At 37.8% G+C, this 19,801-nt stretch overlaps 1 protein-coding gene across 4 annotated transcripts in view; it reads left to right on the top strand.

The window, feature by feature from the left end:
• Positions 1-19,801, top strand: part of NVL (nuclear VCP like) — an 88,057-nt gene that overhangs the window by 21,577 nt on the left and 46,679 nt on the right. For all 4 annotated transcript variants that reach the window (XR_005725019.1, XM_040263690.1, XM_040263691.1 and 1 more), the window contains exons 12-16: positions 3,470-3,614; positions 7,670-7,934; positions 9,373-9,591; positions 12,297-12,401; positions 17,198-17,260. Coding sequence is in view for 3 of the 4 variants with exons in the window: in XM_040263690.1 (XP_040119624.1) it covers positions 3,470-3,614; positions 7,670-7,934; positions 9,373-9,591; positions 12,297-12,401; positions 17,198-17,260 (797 nt within the window). In the remaining variant the exon portion in view is untranslated. The remainder of the gene's footprint in view (positions 1-3,469; positions 3,615-7,669; positions 7,935-9,372; positions 9,592-12,296; positions 12,402-17,197; positions 17,261-19,801) is intronic.

Consider the following 19,801-nt stretch of genomic DNA (forward strand, 5'->3'; position numbering starts at 1 on the left):
TACTGAACTGAACTTGGATCGAGTTGCATGACGCCCAGCAAAGCCAATTTACTGATGCTGGGTTGTGGTGAAAGAAAGTACAGTGTTTATTGCATGGTACCAGGCAAGAAGAATAGGTACCGAATGCTTGAAATACCCAAATTCCTAATGCTATCAGGCAAGGGTTTTTAAAGGCAGCATTAGAGGTGAGGGTTTCAGGGTGCATGAAATCAGCTCCTGGGACATTTTTCTGATTGGTTGGTGGCATGGTGATGTTTCGGGAATCTTAATCATCAGCCAGTCTGGGGTCTCTCTGCTTGTGGTCGGCATGTAGTCACTGTGCTCCGTTGGGCAGAGGGTCTTAGTTTCTATCAAACAACTCAAAGATCCCTACAGATTGTTATCTATATATCCCTTCCTGGGACTCCCTTATCTAATTATTAGCTGCTTGAGTTCAGTTTTTAGAACTCTGGGAGGACCAGGCAAGAAGCAGAGGACATGGAGGGGCTTGTACCCAGGAGAGCCCTGCAGGATCTTGCTTGGTCTCAGCCCTCTCTTTTCTTTGATACTTCTCAGTGCTGAGGGGGAACAAGAGTGGGACAAGACAGGAAATAAAGTGTTAGATAGACATGTCAATCATAAATTCTGCAGAGGAACTTGATTTTGGGGGGCTTGTTTCTTTCTCCCAAAATAACCTGTGACTTGTAGTCATTTTTCTTCCTACAGTTTGATAATTTTGTAAAAATATTATTAATTCAGAGTTTATAAATCTGAAATTGTAGTAAGTTAAAACTCTTAAGTTAATATGTAACAAGATAATTAAGACCACTTTAAAAAAATTCTAATTTCACCTAATTTTAATAACGAAACTCAGATGTAATTCTAATTACTAAGACCTGTGAAGGATGTTAAAAATACCATTTGTTTATGAGAAAACTGATACACAGCTGAGGGCCAGATGCAAACTGAGTCATTGGCAAAGTATTGGCTAGAATCCAGATATTTATTTACACATACAATTAATGACCTGCCCACGAATGCTTTATTTATGAGAGCTGTTAGCCAAGAAACATGTTAACTAGTTTTTTTTTATTAACTCTGTGTAAAAAGAACTGAAGCTTCATTTTTTAAAATTCATTCTTTTGGCTAATGTAACTTCAGTTTAAAAGATCAAATCCTCTAGAAACGGAAGAAAAGGAATGAAGTTTGTCTTATAGTGGATGGCCAATCCTAGCTGAGGTCTGATTTTTATCTTTCTCGAAGCTTTTGAAGCAACCTTTATGTTGCTAAGTATTGATTTCCTGGGAAAGGATTTTTTTCATTACTGAAGATTTAACAGATTTCCATGATTGTTCTTTTTGAATTCTGTTACTAATCCTTGCTATGTTCAGAACTCATCACCAAGTCTGTATTGTCTGAGCAACATGAACGAGGAAAAGGAAGCTGACTGCTACCCTTGGTCATTGTTTCCAGCTGTGAGAATGAAAGCACCCCTGAGTTAGCAGGGGAACAGCTTTGGATCTGTACCAGCATTAGTGCAGAGAGGGTTCCGTTATAAGAACATCTTTCTGTGACTGCAAGTTGGTAACTCATGGTGCTACCTCAATTACGGGGTGTCACCTTGTTACCTATAAAATATCATAGTTCTGTTTGCTCATGGATCTCCTTTTGTAGCATCAGTCTCTCTTTTTTTTGAGCCGATTCCCTTTCTTCAGTTTTCAAAAAGTATTAAAGAGCTTTCCTGTCTCACTTAAAGAGATACCTTATGCTATTCTCTTTATTCAAAGAGTAATTCCTGCCAACTAAAAGTTTCTAATTTGGTTCTGTTCCATGACCCCACCCATGTAGTTGTCTCTGTGTCTCTGCCATTCACTAAAACTGATCCCAGAAAGGTCGTTGATGATTACCTTTGGCCACATCTTTGGGCGTGCTTTTAGCCCTCACCCCTCTGAACCCACCTCTTAAAGTTAACTGGTGGAAGGGACTCTACAGAGAGTAGTGCCTGGCCCAGGGCAAGGACCCAGTAAGTGTTAGCAGTGAGTTTGGGAGCACTTGATACTGTGATTACCTTGTCCTTACAGTTGTCAGCACAGTTGACTTGAGTAACCCTCTCTGTCCTTCTCCTGTTCTCTGATAGCTCTCTAGCACTTTCTCTTACTTGCCCCCTTTTCCCCATCCTTTAAAGAAAGATATTCCATAACGTTTTACACTTGATCTTCTTTTCTTCTTGCTCTCTACCTACTTCCAACTATCTCCTGTTCAGCTCATCTTTGGAAAACTTTCAAATTACATCTCTAACCTTCATTTCTGAAAAACTTCCAACCCATGTTCACTGCTGCCTGCTAGATACTTGCAGGTAACTGTCCCACGTCCCTTCATACTCGGTGGGCCCACTGGCTTCCTCTGTGGCCCTTTCTGCTGTCTGACCCCCCTTCTGTATTCCATATTTAAGCTAACAGCTTCCAGACTGAGTTGTCTTTGTCTCTTCCTTCTCCTCCTCCTTCACATTGAATCATTTGTGTAGTGCTTTTGATTTCATCTACAACTTGGACCTTACATTGGGGTTTTCTGTTTTTATTTCCTATGTGCCTGCCTTCACTCATCTTTTACCTGATCATCATATTCAAATCACAGCAAACTCTTGCATTCATTCCTTTTTACTCCATTCAAAATTATTGTTAGAGTTATCTTTCCAAAACACAGATCTTAGGAGAAAAACCTTTCGTGGCTTCTGTTGGCAAAAGAATGTTCTATAAACTTCCCATGATTTGACTGTTAGAGGACTTCGTTAGCCATTACCTGTGTGTGGGGCGGGGGCGGCATGCAGTTGGTGTGTAAACCCCAGTCTGTCCACTCTGGTTCAGTTGTGAGAAATAATACTTGGGGAAGGTACACTTTAGGCCCTGTATTCCATCCATTAATTAAAAAAACTGCATCTAGATTAGTTGCCAGAGCAACTGGAGACTATATTGTATTCCGTCTCAGTGCCATGAGTGTGTTTGAGATACATACTACTGTGTCTTGCCCATACTTCCTGATGGTGGGCCACTCATCCTGTCTAAACATGGCACACCTGTTTGTACCTCTGTGCTTTCACTCATTTTCTTTCTTCCATGTAGAATTTCATTAGCCTATGTCTGCTTGTTAATAGCCTATTCACCCTTTAAGCCTTTCTGGAATGTTACCTGCTCCCTAAGTTCTTCCTGATTCCTCAGTCTGAATTCATAATATCTTCCATTGTACCACTGCGGTGCTTTGTTTATACTTGAACTATGCTTCAAATAGATTGAGCTGCTTGAGGACAAAGTTTGTATTTTCCTCACATCTTTCACGTATTAGGCATTTAATGTTAGTTTCATATTCATATATACAATATATAATTGTGATTGTATAATACTTTCTCTCTAACCACTTAATAACGTGGATAACATTATTACCCTTAATGTCAAGTGTCTTGTTCACCACTCATCCTCTGTCTGGTTCTTACTAGATCTGAATAATGTGGCTGCTACAGCTCGGGTCCTAGTCATTGGAGCTACCAACCGACCAGACTCCTTAGACCCTGCTTTGAGACGTGCAGGAAGGTTCGACCGAGAAATATGCCTAGGTATCCCAGATGAAGCGTCCAGAGAAAGGTATACTCTTAGAGAATGAAGTTTGTATGCCACTATGTCATCTGAACTGCATGCTTTGAAAACGAGGGGTGAGAAATACCATGCAGCCTTCTTTCTCTCTTATCTCTTTCTTTATGTGCCAGTGAAATTGATTTGGAAAGGAAAAAGCCACATTAAATGAATGCTTAAAACAATTTACTCACTAATACGGCAGTTGTTTCAGGCTGCTTTTTCGGTAGTGATAATGGATTTATGCATCCACACTCATCTGTCTGATCTTATTAACAGTGTCTTGTGTTTTTTAGGTGGCAGTCAGCCTAGGGAGAGTGTTTAGAGTGATGGAATAGTGCTCACTGGTTCACATGTAGGTTAAATCTGAGTACCATATTTTAACCTGTTGCACTAATCTGCCTAAAATCATAAGTTCCCTGACAGATAATTAGTGGCAGCCAGAGAGTTGAAAGCTGTCTGTTTGCTGTAAGACCATCCTTTCCTAGTAATTGGGTTTGAATGTCCACAGAGCAAAGAGGTATCCACCAGCATCTCAATAACAAAAATATCTGGGGAGGCACTGTTCAGGCAGTGGAGTAAGGAAATCTAGTAAAGAAGTGTTCTGAAATACCGTCTTTATAATGACTTTTAGCTTAAGTTAATGACACTAAATTGCTGTACACAATCACCAGCGGCTTTTAGGGAGAGTAGTATATAGCGAAAGGATAGGCATGGGGACAGGGAAGAAGGGTAGAGATGAACAGGAGACTTCATGAATGCTGAACATAAGACTGATCAGAAGACCCTGTGGGCAGGAGAAAGCATTAGGAAGAAGAGGTCATCCTTCCCTTCTTGCTGTTACTTAATGTGGCTTCAGCTTTTGACTGATTGGCAGTTGCTTCTTCAGCTGTTGTATTCAGCGTCATCTATAGGCATGCTCATTGTGTTCTCACATATATTAATATAATCTTTAAATGGTTACTCAACTATTCAAGTTAAGTTGTATTTATTTAGGAAATGTGTGTTAAGCATATAGTATATGTATACTACTGGGATAGGTACTGTAAGGAATAAAAAGAATTCTAAATCCTTGCTTTTAGGAAGTTTACAGAAAGAGAAATAAGGCCTATATCCTTTATCAAATCTTGTTTTGGTTAAGTGCCAAACTTGATGATAGAGACATAGACACAGCCCACCATCCCTACTAGATAAAATCCATTGTTCCTTCATCCACTCACTATTCCATCATCAACAAAATCCTTAAAGGGCTTTCTTAGGTAGTCATATTTTGAAAATATTCAAGCCTACAGAAAAGTTGAAAGAATAATACAAAGACAGCCCATATGAAGGATAGTTGACGAAATCATGATACTTTAGCTGTAAATACTTCTGTGTAACTATACCATTTTCCACAGTAAAGAAACTTAACACTGATAATAATATTACTCAGTACAGTCTATTCTGATTTTCCCAGTTGCCCCCAAATGTCCATTGTTCTTTTACTCTTTCATTTTTTTAAAACCTAGAATAAAGGAGCAAACCTGCTATGTAGTTGGCATGTCCCTTTAATCTCCTTTAAAAAATCTTTAGTCATTAGATATGGACATATTTATAGTTGACATAACATAATGCCTGGATTTGCATTAAAACACTCCAGAGGGAAAAAAAAGTGGGGGATAAATAAGACTGTGAAAATGTTGATGATTATTGAAACTGAGTGATAAAAACATGGGGGTTCATTATTGTGATAGTTTTAAAGCATGTGTTTGTAAATTCTCGGCCCTCCTGTTAGTGGGAGGTGGGCCCATGTCTCCTCTTCTCGAATCTGGGCTGACCTGAGTGACCCATCAATCGATACAGAATAGGGGAACTGATGCTACAGGACTTCTCTTCCAGGGCTACCTGATCTGCTGTAGACAGTGTAGGCCTCAGTTTCTGAGTCCAGGCCACCTGCTCCAGCCTCTTTGCTCAATTGTCTTAAAACTGGAAATCTCTTAATGGTAGTTTTCTCCTCCTTTGGAGTTTCCATGTCAGTGTTAGCCTCTCAGTCGTGTCTGACTCTTTGCAACCCCATGGACTACAGCCCACGAGGCTCCTCTGTCAGTGGGGATTCTCCAGGCAAGAATATTGCAGTGGATTGCCATTCCCATCTCCAGGGGATCTTCCCAACCCAGGGATTGAACCGTGGTCTCCTGCAGGCAGATTCTTTACCATCTGAGGAGTTTCCATAGTATGATGACCAAAGTTACATTTTTTTAGGAGTAGACTGTTACTGAAAAAAGGATGATATTTATTTTATGTTAGCTATTTTTTCTTTAACATTCTAAATTTCTTAGTATTCTTATGCGTAGTAGCAAATCAGACCTGTATTTTGAGGAAGCATTTCTTTTTTTTTTGGCTGTGCTGGTCTTCGTTGCTGCTCAGGCTTTTCTCAGCTTTTGGTGTGCAGGCTTCTCATTGCTGTGCATTTTTCTGTTGGGGAGCAGGGGCTCTAGGTTGTGGGATTCAGTAGTGGCAGCACATGTGCTGAGTAATCGCAGCTCCTGGGCTCTAGAGCACAGGCTCAGTGTTTTCGGCACACGGGCTTAGTTGCTCCACAGCATGTGGCGTCTTCCCAGATCAGGGACCCAACCTGTGTCTCCTGCATTGGCAAGCAGATTCTTTACCACCGAGCCACCAGGGAACCCCAGGAAATAGTTCCATAATGGAACTTTTTCTTCACGCCGACTATTTACGGTATCTAAGTGACAATTTTCATTTGTCAGTGATGTTCATCTGCTTCTGTTCTATTCACTTAAATGATCCCAAAGGATGTTTCTATAACCTATTGTCTAGTAGCTTGACATTTTAAACTATTAGTTTCTCTTACAAATTTGGAAATTTCACACGTTATTTTGTCCAGGTTAATGTATAATATCACAATATCTAAATAATAATAATGAACATTTATTGGGAACTTAATTATGCATCAGCCAGTGTTCTGGCACCTTTGCATATATTCACCTAACATCCCTATGATTAAGTGCTATTGTAATATATATTTAACAGATGAGAAAACTAAAGCACAGAAATGAAATAACACAGAGTGGCAGAGCTGACTTCAAACTGAAGTGGTCTGGTATCAGACCTTTTGTCCAGAATATCTTTACTATTTTTAAATTTTATTCAGTGTTAAAGAAATTATTTTCAGTATTCCTTTAGTGATAATAATTATCCAGAAGTCCACATTTCATTGACACATACCCTATTGCCAGTTGAGTTGAGCAAAGTTTCTCACACATGCAATACCGGGGATCAGCAGTAAATAAAGATAAAGTTGGAGAAATAACTGTCCTAATATAGGATTGGGTATTAAAGTTTGTATCAACATAACTTTTCGTGATGAATAAAGCTAATGGTTTGAGTTTAGAGGCTTTTTTATTTCTGGCAGATGTCCGTTTAATTTACTCTAAAAGAATTTACCTTATATTCTTATAAATCATTTATCTTATTTCTTCTGTAATACTGTTAAACTCTTAAAGGCAGAATATTTTTTAAAAACCTATTTTTTTATTCTGTTGTCTAATACAGCAGATATTTATAACTTAATCCCTAATAGAATAAGGTGGGATATATATTAGAGAGTTAGCATTTGTTGAATAAGTGAACTGTTTGATCTTATGTCTGTTAAGTGAACTGTTTGATTTTATGTCTGTTAAGTGAACTGTTTGATCTTAAATTGTGTCTGTTATAATACCATTGACAGAGAAGGACTTCCATAAATATATATAGTTTTTAATATTTGGTTGTGTCGAGTCTTAGTTGCAGCACTCAATATCTTCGTTGTGTCACATGAGATCTTTATTGTTTTGGTGCATGGACTTTCTAGTTGTGGCGGGGGGCTCAGTAGTCACGGCGTGGGGACTTAGTTGCTCCGTGGCATGTGGGATGTTAGTTCCCCAATCAGGGATCAAATCCATGTCCCCTGCATTGCAAGGCAGATTCTAACCTCTGAACCACCAGGGGAGCCCCCATAAATATATTTGGTGACTTATTTTTACTAGTAGGTTAGGAATCTCAATTTCTTTTCCTTGTCTTTTCCACAGAATACTTCAAACTTTGTGCAGAAAATTAAGACTTCCCGAAACTTTTCATTTTCATCACTTAGCACACCTCACGCCAGGCTTCGTTGGTGCTGACTTGATGGCACTCTGCCGAGAGGCAGCTATGTGTGCAGTCAACAGGGTCTTAATGGAGCTGCAGGGGCAGCACAAGAAAAATCCTGAGATCGAAGCTTTGCCCCCTGAAGGAGACCAGGAAAAAAGGACTGGGGCTGAACCCACTTCTAAAACACAGGTGCTTTCTATCCAGGTACCTTAAGTGACCTTAAACTTTCCATTTGAATGTTTCTAATTTGTGTTAACTTTAAAAGCAGGCAGGTGTCAGTGTAGTTGAAGTTCGTGATTTTCTGTTTCACTGGCACTGTGTCTTTAAAATAATTATTATACCCAATATATGTAAGATTTCAGAAGGACAAGTTGTTTCACTTTTTTTCAGTTGATTCCAAATAAATTCGCTTTGTAATAATGATTATGAAATCTAGAGCAGGGGTTGACACACTGTGGCACTCTGTGGCCCACTTGCTTACCTCCTGTTTTTGTAAATTAAAATTCTGTTGGAGCATAGGCATGCTCATTTGTTGATGTAGAGTCTTTTTCTGTTTTCATATGTGACAGCAGGATTCTCATAGCTGTCTGTACAGCAGAGACTGCACAGCTCACAAAGTCTCTGGTGTTTACCCTCTAATTCTTTCCAGAAAATTTGTCAACTCCTGTGATAACATTGACATTTGGTTATAACTCCAGGTTATCTTTTGTCAGACAGACTGAAATAGTCTGCTGACATAACTATATCCTTGGCCCTGACTTCACGGGGTGATAGTCCGGGGAATGTGAGAGGGATGTTTATCATCTAAGATCTGTTAAACTTTTGAGTCTTGTGAGTCATGAAAACTCAGTATAACATTTATATAGCATTTTATAGCTTGAACAGGGGGATTTTATATAATTTGATTCATTATAACTTAGTCAAATAAATACCATCCCTGTCCCCATTTTATAGTCAAAGAAATGAAGCTTAAGAGGTGGTGACTTGCCTGAGGCCACATGGCCTCTACTTTCCAGAGCAGGGGCTTAAATCCAGGTCTTTGGTTTTCAAATCATTTGTTTCTTCCTTACTCATTTGGAACCAAAAGGGTATCTGTTAAGAATAATAATAGACGTATTCCTTTTATAATAGTCCATGTAAATTAGGATTTTATTAATTGAATTATTAGGTTACGTTTTATATCTGTTATCATATTCCTCAAAGAGCAAGAAATCTGCCTTTGAAGTTCAGGATTCATTAGTACCAGGAGAATTGTCTGCTTTCTATTTGGTTGATAAATCATCAAAGAACCGTATTATGAAATCATACTACCACCAGAGTAACTTTAATTTTATCAAAATTCACCTGTTTTTTGAATATGTAAAAAGTGAAAATTGGAAACACGTGGTTGTTGAATATTTACCAATTGCTCATGCCCTAGTATAGTATATAAAAATTATTCTTTGTTAATAATCGATATATCTTTTCTTGGCTATGTCAGAGCAAAAGAAATGACCTGTATCAATGAAGAAAATTATTTAAATGTATAGGGGTTTATATACCTTACAGAAATGTTGCACTAAGAATATTTAAAAGTGTAAACAGTAACTTTTTCAACAAGGTTTGTGGTTTTCCAGTTTTTCCCTCATTTGTTTCCTTTAAGGAAGAATTGCAAAGGCTGCTGGGGTTGCTAAGGAACCAAGATCCCCTCTCAGAAGAGCAGCTTAAAGGACTGTGCATTGAGTTGAATGATTTCCTTGTTGCTCTGTCCTCTGTCCAACCCTCTGCCAAAAGGGAGGGCTTTGCCACTGTCCCTAATGTGACATGGGCAGATATTGGTGCCCTGGAAGACATTAGAGAAGAGCTCACCATGGCAATATTGGTAGGTGTTTCTGCCACTAACTGTTGTTGGTGTGTGTGATGCCTAAACAGCCATGCATGTGTACTGGGTTATATGTCTATTGGCATGATGATATACTTTCTGTTGTAATATTATTATTACATAATAATATATTAATAATAATATAATTATTATTGTACAATATAATAATTATTATTGTATAATAATACAATATTATTGTAACACCCTAATGATGGCTTTTCATTCTTCTGAGATTTGTTTTATATTGACTCTTCTGGTTGTGTTTGAATTCTATGGCACTGAGGTTTAAAGAGAAAAAGATTTAGGAATCAATCAAGAATAAATTATTTGAGAAATACTTTCTGACCTCAGTCACACTCACTGGGATCAAAACAGTTTTAGTGCCCATGAAACTTTTGGTTAATTTTCATTTAGTCTTTTCCAATTTCATGTTCTTTCATGGCTCATTAATGATTTCCAGTCCATTTCAGTTCAATTCAGTCGCTCAGTCGTGTCTGACACTTTGCAACTGCAGCATGCCAGGCCTCTCTGTCTATCACTAACTCCCAGTTTGCTCAAACTCATGTCCATTGAGTTGGTGAAGCTGTCCAACCATCTCATCCTCTGTCGTCCCCTTCTCCTTTTGCCTTCAGTCTTTCCCAGCATCAGGGTCTTTTAAAATGAGTCAGTTCTTCACATCAGGTGGACAGAGTATTGGAGTTTCAGCTTCAACATCAGTCCTTCCAATGAATATTCAGGACTGATTTCCTTTAGGATGGACTCTTAAGTTCTTCACTTTCTGCCGTAATGGTGGTGTCATCTGTATATCTGAGGTCATTGATATTTTTCCTGGCAGTCTTGATTCCAGCTTGAATTTCATACAGTCCAGTGTTTCTCATGATGTACTCTGCATATAAGTTAAATAAGCAGGGTGACAGTATACAGCCTTGACGTACTCCTTTCCCAATTTGGAACCAGTCTGTTGTTCCATGTCCCGTTCTAACTGTTGCTTCTTGACCTGCATACAGATTTCTCAAGAGGCAGGTCAGGTGGTCTGGTATTCCCATCTCTTTCAGAAAGTTCCACAGTTTATTGTGATCCACACAGTCAAAGGCTTTGGCATAGTCAATAAAGCAGAAATAGATGTTCTTCTGAAACTCTCTTGCTTTTTCCATGATCCAGCAGATGTTGCCAATTTGATCTCTGGTTCCTCTGCCTTTTCTGATCCAGTTTGAACATCTGGAAGTTTGTGGTTCACATACCATTGAAGCCTGGCTTGGAGAATTTTGAGTATTACTTTGCTAGTATGTGAGATGAGTGCAATTGTGCAGTAGTTTGAGCATTCTTCGGCATTTCCTTTCTTTGGGATTGGAATGAAAACTGACCTTTTCCAGTTCTCTGGCCACTGCTGAGTTTTCCAGATTGGTAGCATATTGAATGCAGCACTTTCACAGCATCATCTTTTAGGATTTGAAATAGCTCCACTGGAATTCCATCACCTCCACTAGCTTTGTTCTTAGTGATGCTTCCTAAGGCCCACTTGACTTCACATTCCAGGATGTCTTTCTCCAGGTGAGTGATCACACCATCGTGATTATCTGGGTTGTGAAGATCTTTTTTGTATAGTTCTTCTGTGTATTCTTTCCACCTCTTCTTAATATCTTCTGCTTCTGTTAGGTCCATACCATTTCTGTCCTTTAATGTGCCCATCTTTGCATGAAGTGTTCCCTTCAGTTCAGTTCAGTTCAGTTCAGTCGTTCAGTCATGTCCCACTCTTTGCGACCCCATGAATCGCAGCATGCCAGGCCTCCCTGTCCATCACCAACTCCCAGAGTTCACCCACACTTATGTCCATTGAGTCGGTGATGCCATCCAGCCATCTCATCCTCTGTCGTCCCCTTCTCCTCCTGCCCCCAATCCCTCCCAGCATCAGAGTCTTTTCCAATGAGTCAACTCTTCGCATGAGGTGGCCAAAGTACTGGAGTTTCAGCTTTAGCATCATTCCTTCCAAAGAAATCCCAGGGCTGCTCAAGACTCTTCTCCAACACCACACAGTTCAAACACATCAATTCTTTGGCGCTCAGCCTTCTTCACAGTCCAATTCTCACAACCATACATGACCACAGGAAAAACCATAGCCTTGACTAGACGGACCTTAGTCGGCAAAGTAGTGTCTCTGCTTTTGAATATGCTATCTAGGTTGGTCATAACTTTTCTTCCAAGGAGTAAGTGTCTTTTAATTTCATGGCTACAGTCACCATCTGCAGTGATTTTAGAGCCCCCAAAAATAAAGCCTGACACTGTTTCCTTAGAGGTGTGTAAATATTAAAAGAAAATACATGGAGATGGTAGTGAACAAGTATCTCCTGCTGTTGACTACATGGAGTACTGCTGCTTCTGATTTCTTAAAGGGCGGCAATGCCTAAAATTTTTATAGCCTAGAAATCTAGAGACATTTTCTAAAAATTTCTGAGTTTAAAATGTTGAAATATTGTATCTAAAATGTTCCCAGAACTTACATTTAAGTATAAATTTTTTAAGAGCAAGGAGTTTAAATTTATCGCCCTTTACATCATGCTGGAAACAGAGGAAGCACTCTGTGCTAAGCTCTGTTCTTATCTTCAGGCCTCACAATCAGTGTTGAAAATAGGCATCTAGAGATAATTTGAATATGCAGTATAAAGTGGACATTTGTAACAGGTTGATGTTGGGATTGTGTTTTCCAGGCACCAGTACGTAACCCAGATCAGTTCAAAGCTCTCGGCTTGGTGACTCCAGCTGGAGTCCTCCTGGCTGGTCCTCCTGGCTGTGGGAAAACTCTGCTCGCAAAGGTATGGAATAAATCAGTGGCATGTATTTTGTTTCTTACTATCAGTTAGGGTAATATGAATTCAACTTTAAATGTTACAGTGGGATATTTTTGCATAGTTTCTATTAGAAGTTCATTTTGGAACGACTAGCAAATTTTCTTCATGGAAGTTTCCCACTTTTATTTGAATTACAAAAGATATAGCATTGAAAATTTGGAAAAGAATATTTTTAATATATCAAAACCCCATCAATTTTAACAAAAATTATATATTCTGTGTATTATATTCATTTTAAGGCACATTGTCACATAGTTGTAGTTTGTAGCTAAGTTTGTTTCCTGCCTTGGTATAGTTATTATTTATAAGTGAAGTATTTTTTTCTGCATTCCTTACTGCAGTTGTTATTTTGAAAACTTAGGTTTTTACAGTATTAATAGAAAAAGTAGATAAGCAAAAGGGGAAAGCATTACTTATAATCCCCTCTTCTCTTGCCTGCTAATAATTTCATTTTGTTAGTCCTTCCAGATGTTATTGTCCACTTACATTTCAAGATAACATACATAACTTTTACACATATATGTACAACTATGAGATTTTCAAACATGGATTTCTTAGCAATACTTCTTGAACATCTTCCCATGTCAACATACATAGATAAACATTAGTGTTTTTAATACCTGCAGAGTATCCTGCCATAAAGATGCTCTGTAATTCATGAAATGATCCTCTGTTTAAACAACACTGCATGAAACAGTCCTGTGCTGACATTTTTGTACTTAGAGTGCATTCATGAATATTTTTTTAATGAAAAGAATACGTTTTAAGGTTTTGATCCATTACCACTCCATCAAAATACTTTGTTACCCAGGTACATTTGATCCATTACCAAAGTGTCTTCTAAGAAATTTGTGCCAGTTTCTCCTCTTTCAGTAGACTATGAGTATCTATTTCCCCAGCACCCTGAATTAGCAATAGCCATTGACAGTTTTTAATATTTGACAGTCTTATAGGTAAATATGGTTATCTTCCAGGTTTTAAGTTATATTTTACAAATTACTAGTGGGTTTTTAAAAATAATGTGTTTTATTGGCTTTTTTCTTGATGAATTGTTTGTTCATATCCTTTGTTTTCCTACTGACATGCATGTGATTTTCTTATAATCACTCTTCATATAGTAAGATCTGTTATATTTGTAGTTTTATCAGTGTTTTGGGCCTTCTTATTTTGTTAATCATATTTTTGACACTTTTTAAGTTTTGTGGCTTCCCCCCCTGCCCCCAATAATCATCTGGGCAGTTTTCTCAGTCTTTTGTGATTCCTACCTTCCCTTTGGAATCAAGCTTATTAGAGCCATTTTTGTTATTTGTAACTTACATAGTCATGATTTTTAGTGTCTGTATAATATTCCATCTATAATTTACTTAACCCTTATCACCTTTTAAAAACATTTGGATTACTTGTAAACAAATTAAAATTGATGGCAAAAATAAATTAATTGATTAAAAATAAAATTATAGAATCAAAAAATAAAATCAGTGGCATTTTTAGTAAGTTTCACAGCAGCCAGATAACGTTGTGGCTCCTCAGTAAATACCAAATATCCACAGTGCCATTTGCTCGTGTGTGTGTGTACATGTAAAAAATTTTAAACTTATTTTTACTTATATCATTAAATTTTCTTGCTTCTAGTACTCTTATACGGCATTGCTGTAAAGGAGTTTGGGAGCAAAGGAGGCAGATGAGAACAAAGGAGGGGGTTGCTGGTCTGCATGTTTTTCGCAACAGTTTTAGAAGACTGTAGCCAGAAGGAAGGTCCTGCAAGCTAATATGTGGATTCACTGGGTTGATGCAGTTCCCTGGCCTGGGTGCCTTGTCATGTTTGTTTTTGAATTGGTTATATTTGCACCTCAGGTTCTTATTAGTTATCTGTGTTATATATGGCACTGTGTGCATGTCAGTCGCAATCTCCCAGTTTATCCCTCCCCTCTTATTTACATTTTTAAGAATTCCTTGACAGTTAAGTGGAAAATGGACTGGAGGGAAGCAAGAGGGAAAGGAGGCTAGTCAGGGTTTTGAGGGTTTGGTTTGATCTGGGTTTTCTGCATGTTCAGACAATAGGACATGGTGTGGATGAAGGTGATGGTGTAGTGGACAAATAGGAGGTGACAGGCTCGCCTACCTTTTAGCACTAGAGTCAGTAGAATTTCCATGTGGGTTCACTGATCTAACAAGAGATCACGGGGAGACACCCTGGCTTTGGCTTAGAAAATGTATTTACTGGGATGAGGAGGAAAAGAATTTAGGGTGTGGGGTTTGGAGAGTTTGGGGTTTGGGAGATTCAAGAGTCCTGCTTTGGAAATGACAGACTTGAAATTCCTATAAGATCCAAATGGAAAAATTTTTTGAAAGATCCAAGTGGAGATGCTGAGGAGTGTGTTGAACACAAATCTTGATATCAAGTTTTAAACATAGAAAGGAGCTTTATTCCCTGATCGTTTTGAAGTTTCGAGTGATTTTATTTAGACTTCATCTCTGCCTTCACAGTATAGTTTTTGGATTCTTCTAAATGTATCACCATATATTTCTCCTTTGTTGCTATCTTTGGCTTTAAACCATACAGCTTAATCTTTATTAAAAAATAATCTGTAAGTACCATAAAGGACAGAAAAGGTATGGAGCTAACAGAAGCAGAAGAGATTAAGAAGAGGTGGCAAGAATACACAGAAGAACTATACAAAAAAGATCTTCATGATCCAGATAATCATGATGCTATGATCACTTACCTAGAGAAAGACATCCTGGAATGCAAAGTCAAGTGGATCTTAGGAAGCATCATCATGAACAAAGTTGGGGAGGTGATGGAATTCCAGTGGAGCTATTTCAGATCCTAAAAGATGATGCTGTGAAAGTGCTGCTCTCAATATGCCAGCAAATTTGGAAAACTCAGCAGTGGCCAGAGGACTGGAAAAGTCAGTTTTCATTCCAATCCCTAAGAAAGGCAATGCCAAAGAATTCTCAAAGTACCCCACAGTTGCACTCATCTCACACACTAGCAAAGTAATGCTCAAAATTCTCCAAACCACGCTTCAGCAGTACTTGAACCATGAACTTCCAGATGTTCAAACTGGATTCACAAAAGGCAGGAACCAGAGATCATATTGCCAACATCCATTGGATCATTGAAAAAGCAAGAGAGTTGCAGAAAAACATCTGCTTTATTGACTATGTCAAAGCCTTTGCGGAGAAGGCAATGGCACCCAACTCCAGTACTTTTGCCTGGAAAATCCCATGGACAGAGGAGCCTCGAAGGCTGCGGTCCATGAGGTTGCTGAGGGTCAGACACAAGTGAAGTAACTTAGCAGCAGCAGTAGCAAAGCCTTTGACTGTGTGGATCACAACAAACTGTAGAAAATTCTTCAAGAGATGGGAATACAGACCACCTGACCTGCCTCTTGAGAAATCTGTATGCAGGTCAAGAAGCAACAGATAGAACTGGACATGGAACAACAGACTGGTTCCAAATTGGGAAAGGAGTACATCAAGGCTGTATATTGTCACCCCAATTATTTAACTTATGTGCAGAGTACATCATGAGAAACGCTGGGCTGGATGAAGCACAAGCTGGAATCAAGGTTGCTGGGAGAAATAGCAATAACCTCGATATGCAGATGACACCACCCTTATGGCAGAAAGCGAAGAACTAAAGAGCCTCTTGATGAAAGTGAAAGAGGAGAGAAAAAGTTGGCTTAAGAATCTGCATTCAGAAAACAAAGATCATGGCATCTGGTCCCATCACTTCATGGGAAATAGATGGGGAAAAAATGGAAACAGTGAGAGACTTTGTTTTCTTGGGCTCCAAAATCACTGCAATGCTGAGTGCAGCCATGAAGTTAAAAGACTCTAGCTCCTTGGAAAAAAAGTTATGACCAACCTAGAAAGCATATTAAAAAGCAGAGTTGTTACTCTCGAAGTTTTTACTTGGCCAACAAAGGTCCCTCTAGTCAAAGCTATGGTTTTTCCAGTAGTCATGTATCGATGTGTGAGTTGGGCTGTAACAAAAGGTGAGCGCCGAAGAATTGATGCTTTTGAATTGTGTTGGAAAAGACTCCTGAGCATCCCATGGACTGCAAGGAAATCCAACCAGTCCATCCTAAATGAAATCAGTCCTGAATATTCATTGGGGGGACTGATTTGAACTCCAGTACTTTGGCCACCTGGTGCAAAGAACTGAGTCATGGGAAAAGCCCCTGATGCTGGGAAGGATTGAAGGTGGGAGGAGAAGGGGGCGACAAAGGATGAGATGGTTGGATGGCATTGCCAACTCAGTGAACATGAGTTTGAGTAAACTCCAGGAGTTGGTGATGGACAGGGAGGCCTGGCGTGCTGCAGCCCTTGGGGTTGCAAAGAGTAGGACACAACTGAGCAACTGAACTGACTGAAGTACTGTAAAGACTGATATTGATGCTTTTGATTTTTGGATTATAAATGAATGAATGACTGATTGCTTTCATTGGGCAGGGCATTTGTGCCCACTGAGATTATGATTTTACTAGGATTCTAAACTCAGGCTTCAAATATGCTTACATATACCAAAAAGATTTACATAAATGTTTCTGATCATTTCCATCTGATGTTTTGTCTAAGTAATTTGTGAAGAGTATTGAGTTTTTGTTCCCATTTGTCTATTCTCCTAATGAGAAAGAGGCAACTATGAAAAGGGGGAAATAGAGATAAACTGCAAAAATTCCTTGTATTATCACACTTTATTAGTATTTTATTGTATACTTGTCTTATTTGTGTCTTTTTTCTCTTACTAGGCTGTTGCAAATGAGTCTGGGTTAAATTTTATATCTGTCAAGGGCCCTGAATTACTAAACATGGTAAGTTGCTGTGGCATTAGCTATTGATTTTTTATTAGGAAAAGTAATGGTCATTCAGATTACAGGGTCCTCAGAATTTTGAAATAGTCGTGGTATTTTGGTAAAATCACTGCATTAGGAGTGAAGAGATGGAGCTTTGCTTTGCTGTACTGTTCACTGTGTATAAATGCTTTCTTAATTAAGTCTGTTAACATCTGAGCCTAGATTTTTTCACCAGCAAAATGGAAATAATCAAAATAGTCAGCATTTTAAAGTGTTAACTCCAAATTTGTCAAGCACTTTACATGTAGTATTCTTCAACAATCCTGTGAGGTACATATTATTGTTGCCCTGATTCACAGATGAGGAAACTTAAGTTTCAAGGAGTTGTATAACTCGGCCAGTGCCCAATAGCTTGGGGTTAGTGGAGCTGACATTTGAATCTGTGTCATCAGACTCCTAGTCTGCTTTCCTTCAGATGAGTTAAGGATTAATAAATAAAAATACTTAGAGGGAAAGAAATCACTGAAATATTTACTATTAATAACTTCTTTCTGCATTTAAGCAGTTTGTATCTCAAGTTTGGGACTTTGAATTTCTTATTTCCTGTTTATGCCTATGAAAAGTAAAAATGCCATTCCATAATATTCAAAGAAAGAAGAAATGAAAATGGTATCATTTGTTTAAAAAGGCTTTTTCAGTTCATTCAGTGCACTTTTTACATTTACTATGTATATTATATATTTATCCCTAAATTAAGAAAATAACTTTTAAGTGTGGTAGTCATGTAGTTAAGGTTAAAACTACTATCTTTTAGAGGTAGTAAAATATTTATAAATAAAGTTATGATGTCTGGGCTTTCCATCAAAATAACAAGTAGAAAGAAAGTGGACAGGGTTTAGATGAAACAAAACTGATCATGAATTTTGTTGATAATTATGAAGCTGGGTGATAGAGGTATTTGGGATTCATTACATTGTTATGTCTACTTTCATTATATGTTTGGAACTGCTTTTATAAATGATAAAAACAAAGCCACTTTTTATAAATGGTATGTGTTCTTTTATAACTTGATTTTGTTATTTTTGTTAAACATTATAATATTTCCCTTGTTGATATATTTGCCTCTAGTTACTAGTTTTATGTGTAGTAGTATATTGAATGACTTATAACCACAGTTTTAAAAACTTAACTCTGTTACAACCTAGAAGGATGCATGCATTGGGAGATAGGAGGAAGGTTCAAGGGGGAGGGGAAATATGTATACCTATGGCTGATTCATGTTGATGTATGGCAGAAACCAACATAGTATTATAAAGCAATTATTATCTTCCTATTAGAAATTTTTTAAAAATAAAAACTCAGTTTTTTTTTTCTGGATAGATGTTTAAGTTGAGCATTATATACATGTCAAAGTGCAGCAACAAAGACCAGTGCAGCCAAAATCAGTTAGTTTAAAATGATAATAATTTTGTTTTGGTTCAGCATTCCAAATTTAATTTTTGTCAGTTTAGATTTTTTCAGGAAACTAAGTTGGTCTGCTGTATTTGTACACTGTGCAGGATGTTATGGTCACAGAAGAATTTGAAATGGTCATGGCTTCTGCTTTCCAAGGACTTATGTTGTAATATGGTGAAGGTATTGTAGAATAGCTCAGAAATATAACAGTAGGAGGTGCTGTAAGAGAGGAGAGAGCAATGGGAAGAAAGATCAATGATCTTTTAGACTGCAAGAACTGTGTTGAGGTAGGTTGGGAAAGCAGGTCATGTGAGAGAAGTAGAATAAGGAAAAGTACAATGAAAGGTATAGGACAGATCTGAAGAAAAGAAGATCTACTCAAATAGAAAATGAAAGTACTTTAATCGCTGTCATCTCTGATGTCTTCTGTGCCTTAATTACTTTCATATGGCCATATAATCATACAGTAATATAAAAGATACTTTAGGTATAATTGCCATTGTAAAGATGTTTTCACATTCTGTCTTATTTAGCATTATTAGAAAAAAAGCTTTTCTTATTTAGCTAGGTTGAAATTTTATACAAATAATTTTTTGTGCCTAGCTAAAAGTGAAACTGTTTTACATATAACTTTTTATTTTAGTTAGTTCTAATGTTGTAGCTGTCTGTGAATTGGTTTGTATTTTGATTTTACCATACAGTATGCATTTATGAAACCTGGTAGATATCTAGCTGGCTTAATTTGCCTCCTCTGATGCTATATTATCATCATGAGTTCTTCCTTTAGCAAGATGACCTATATAGAAACAACAGTAGGACAGTAAGTTGACCTCTTCTCATTTAAAATACTGTTGAATTAATGAAAATACATGCTGGGTGTTTTATATGCATAAAGCTTTGATCAGTTCTAAAACGCCATAGAATTGTGGAATTCTTCTTGACCTAGAAGAGACCTTATATTCTATTTAGTCTTCATTTTATAAATGAGGAAATTTATAATAAGTTTAAATAAGAGCTAATTTTATGAAGTTGAACCAAATAAAACTATTTTTGTAGGTCAGAATGGTTAAATGTCAGCTGTTGCCTGTGTTTTGACCTAATGCT

This window comes from Oryx dammah, unplaced genomic scaffold, assembly GCF_014754425.2.
Source record: "Oryx dammah isolate SB20612 unplaced genomic scaffold, SCBI_Odam_1.1 HiC_scaffold_21, whole genome shotgun sequence".
NCBI lineage: Eukaryota > Metazoa > Chordata > Mammalia > Artiodactyla > Bovidae > Oryx > Oryx dammah.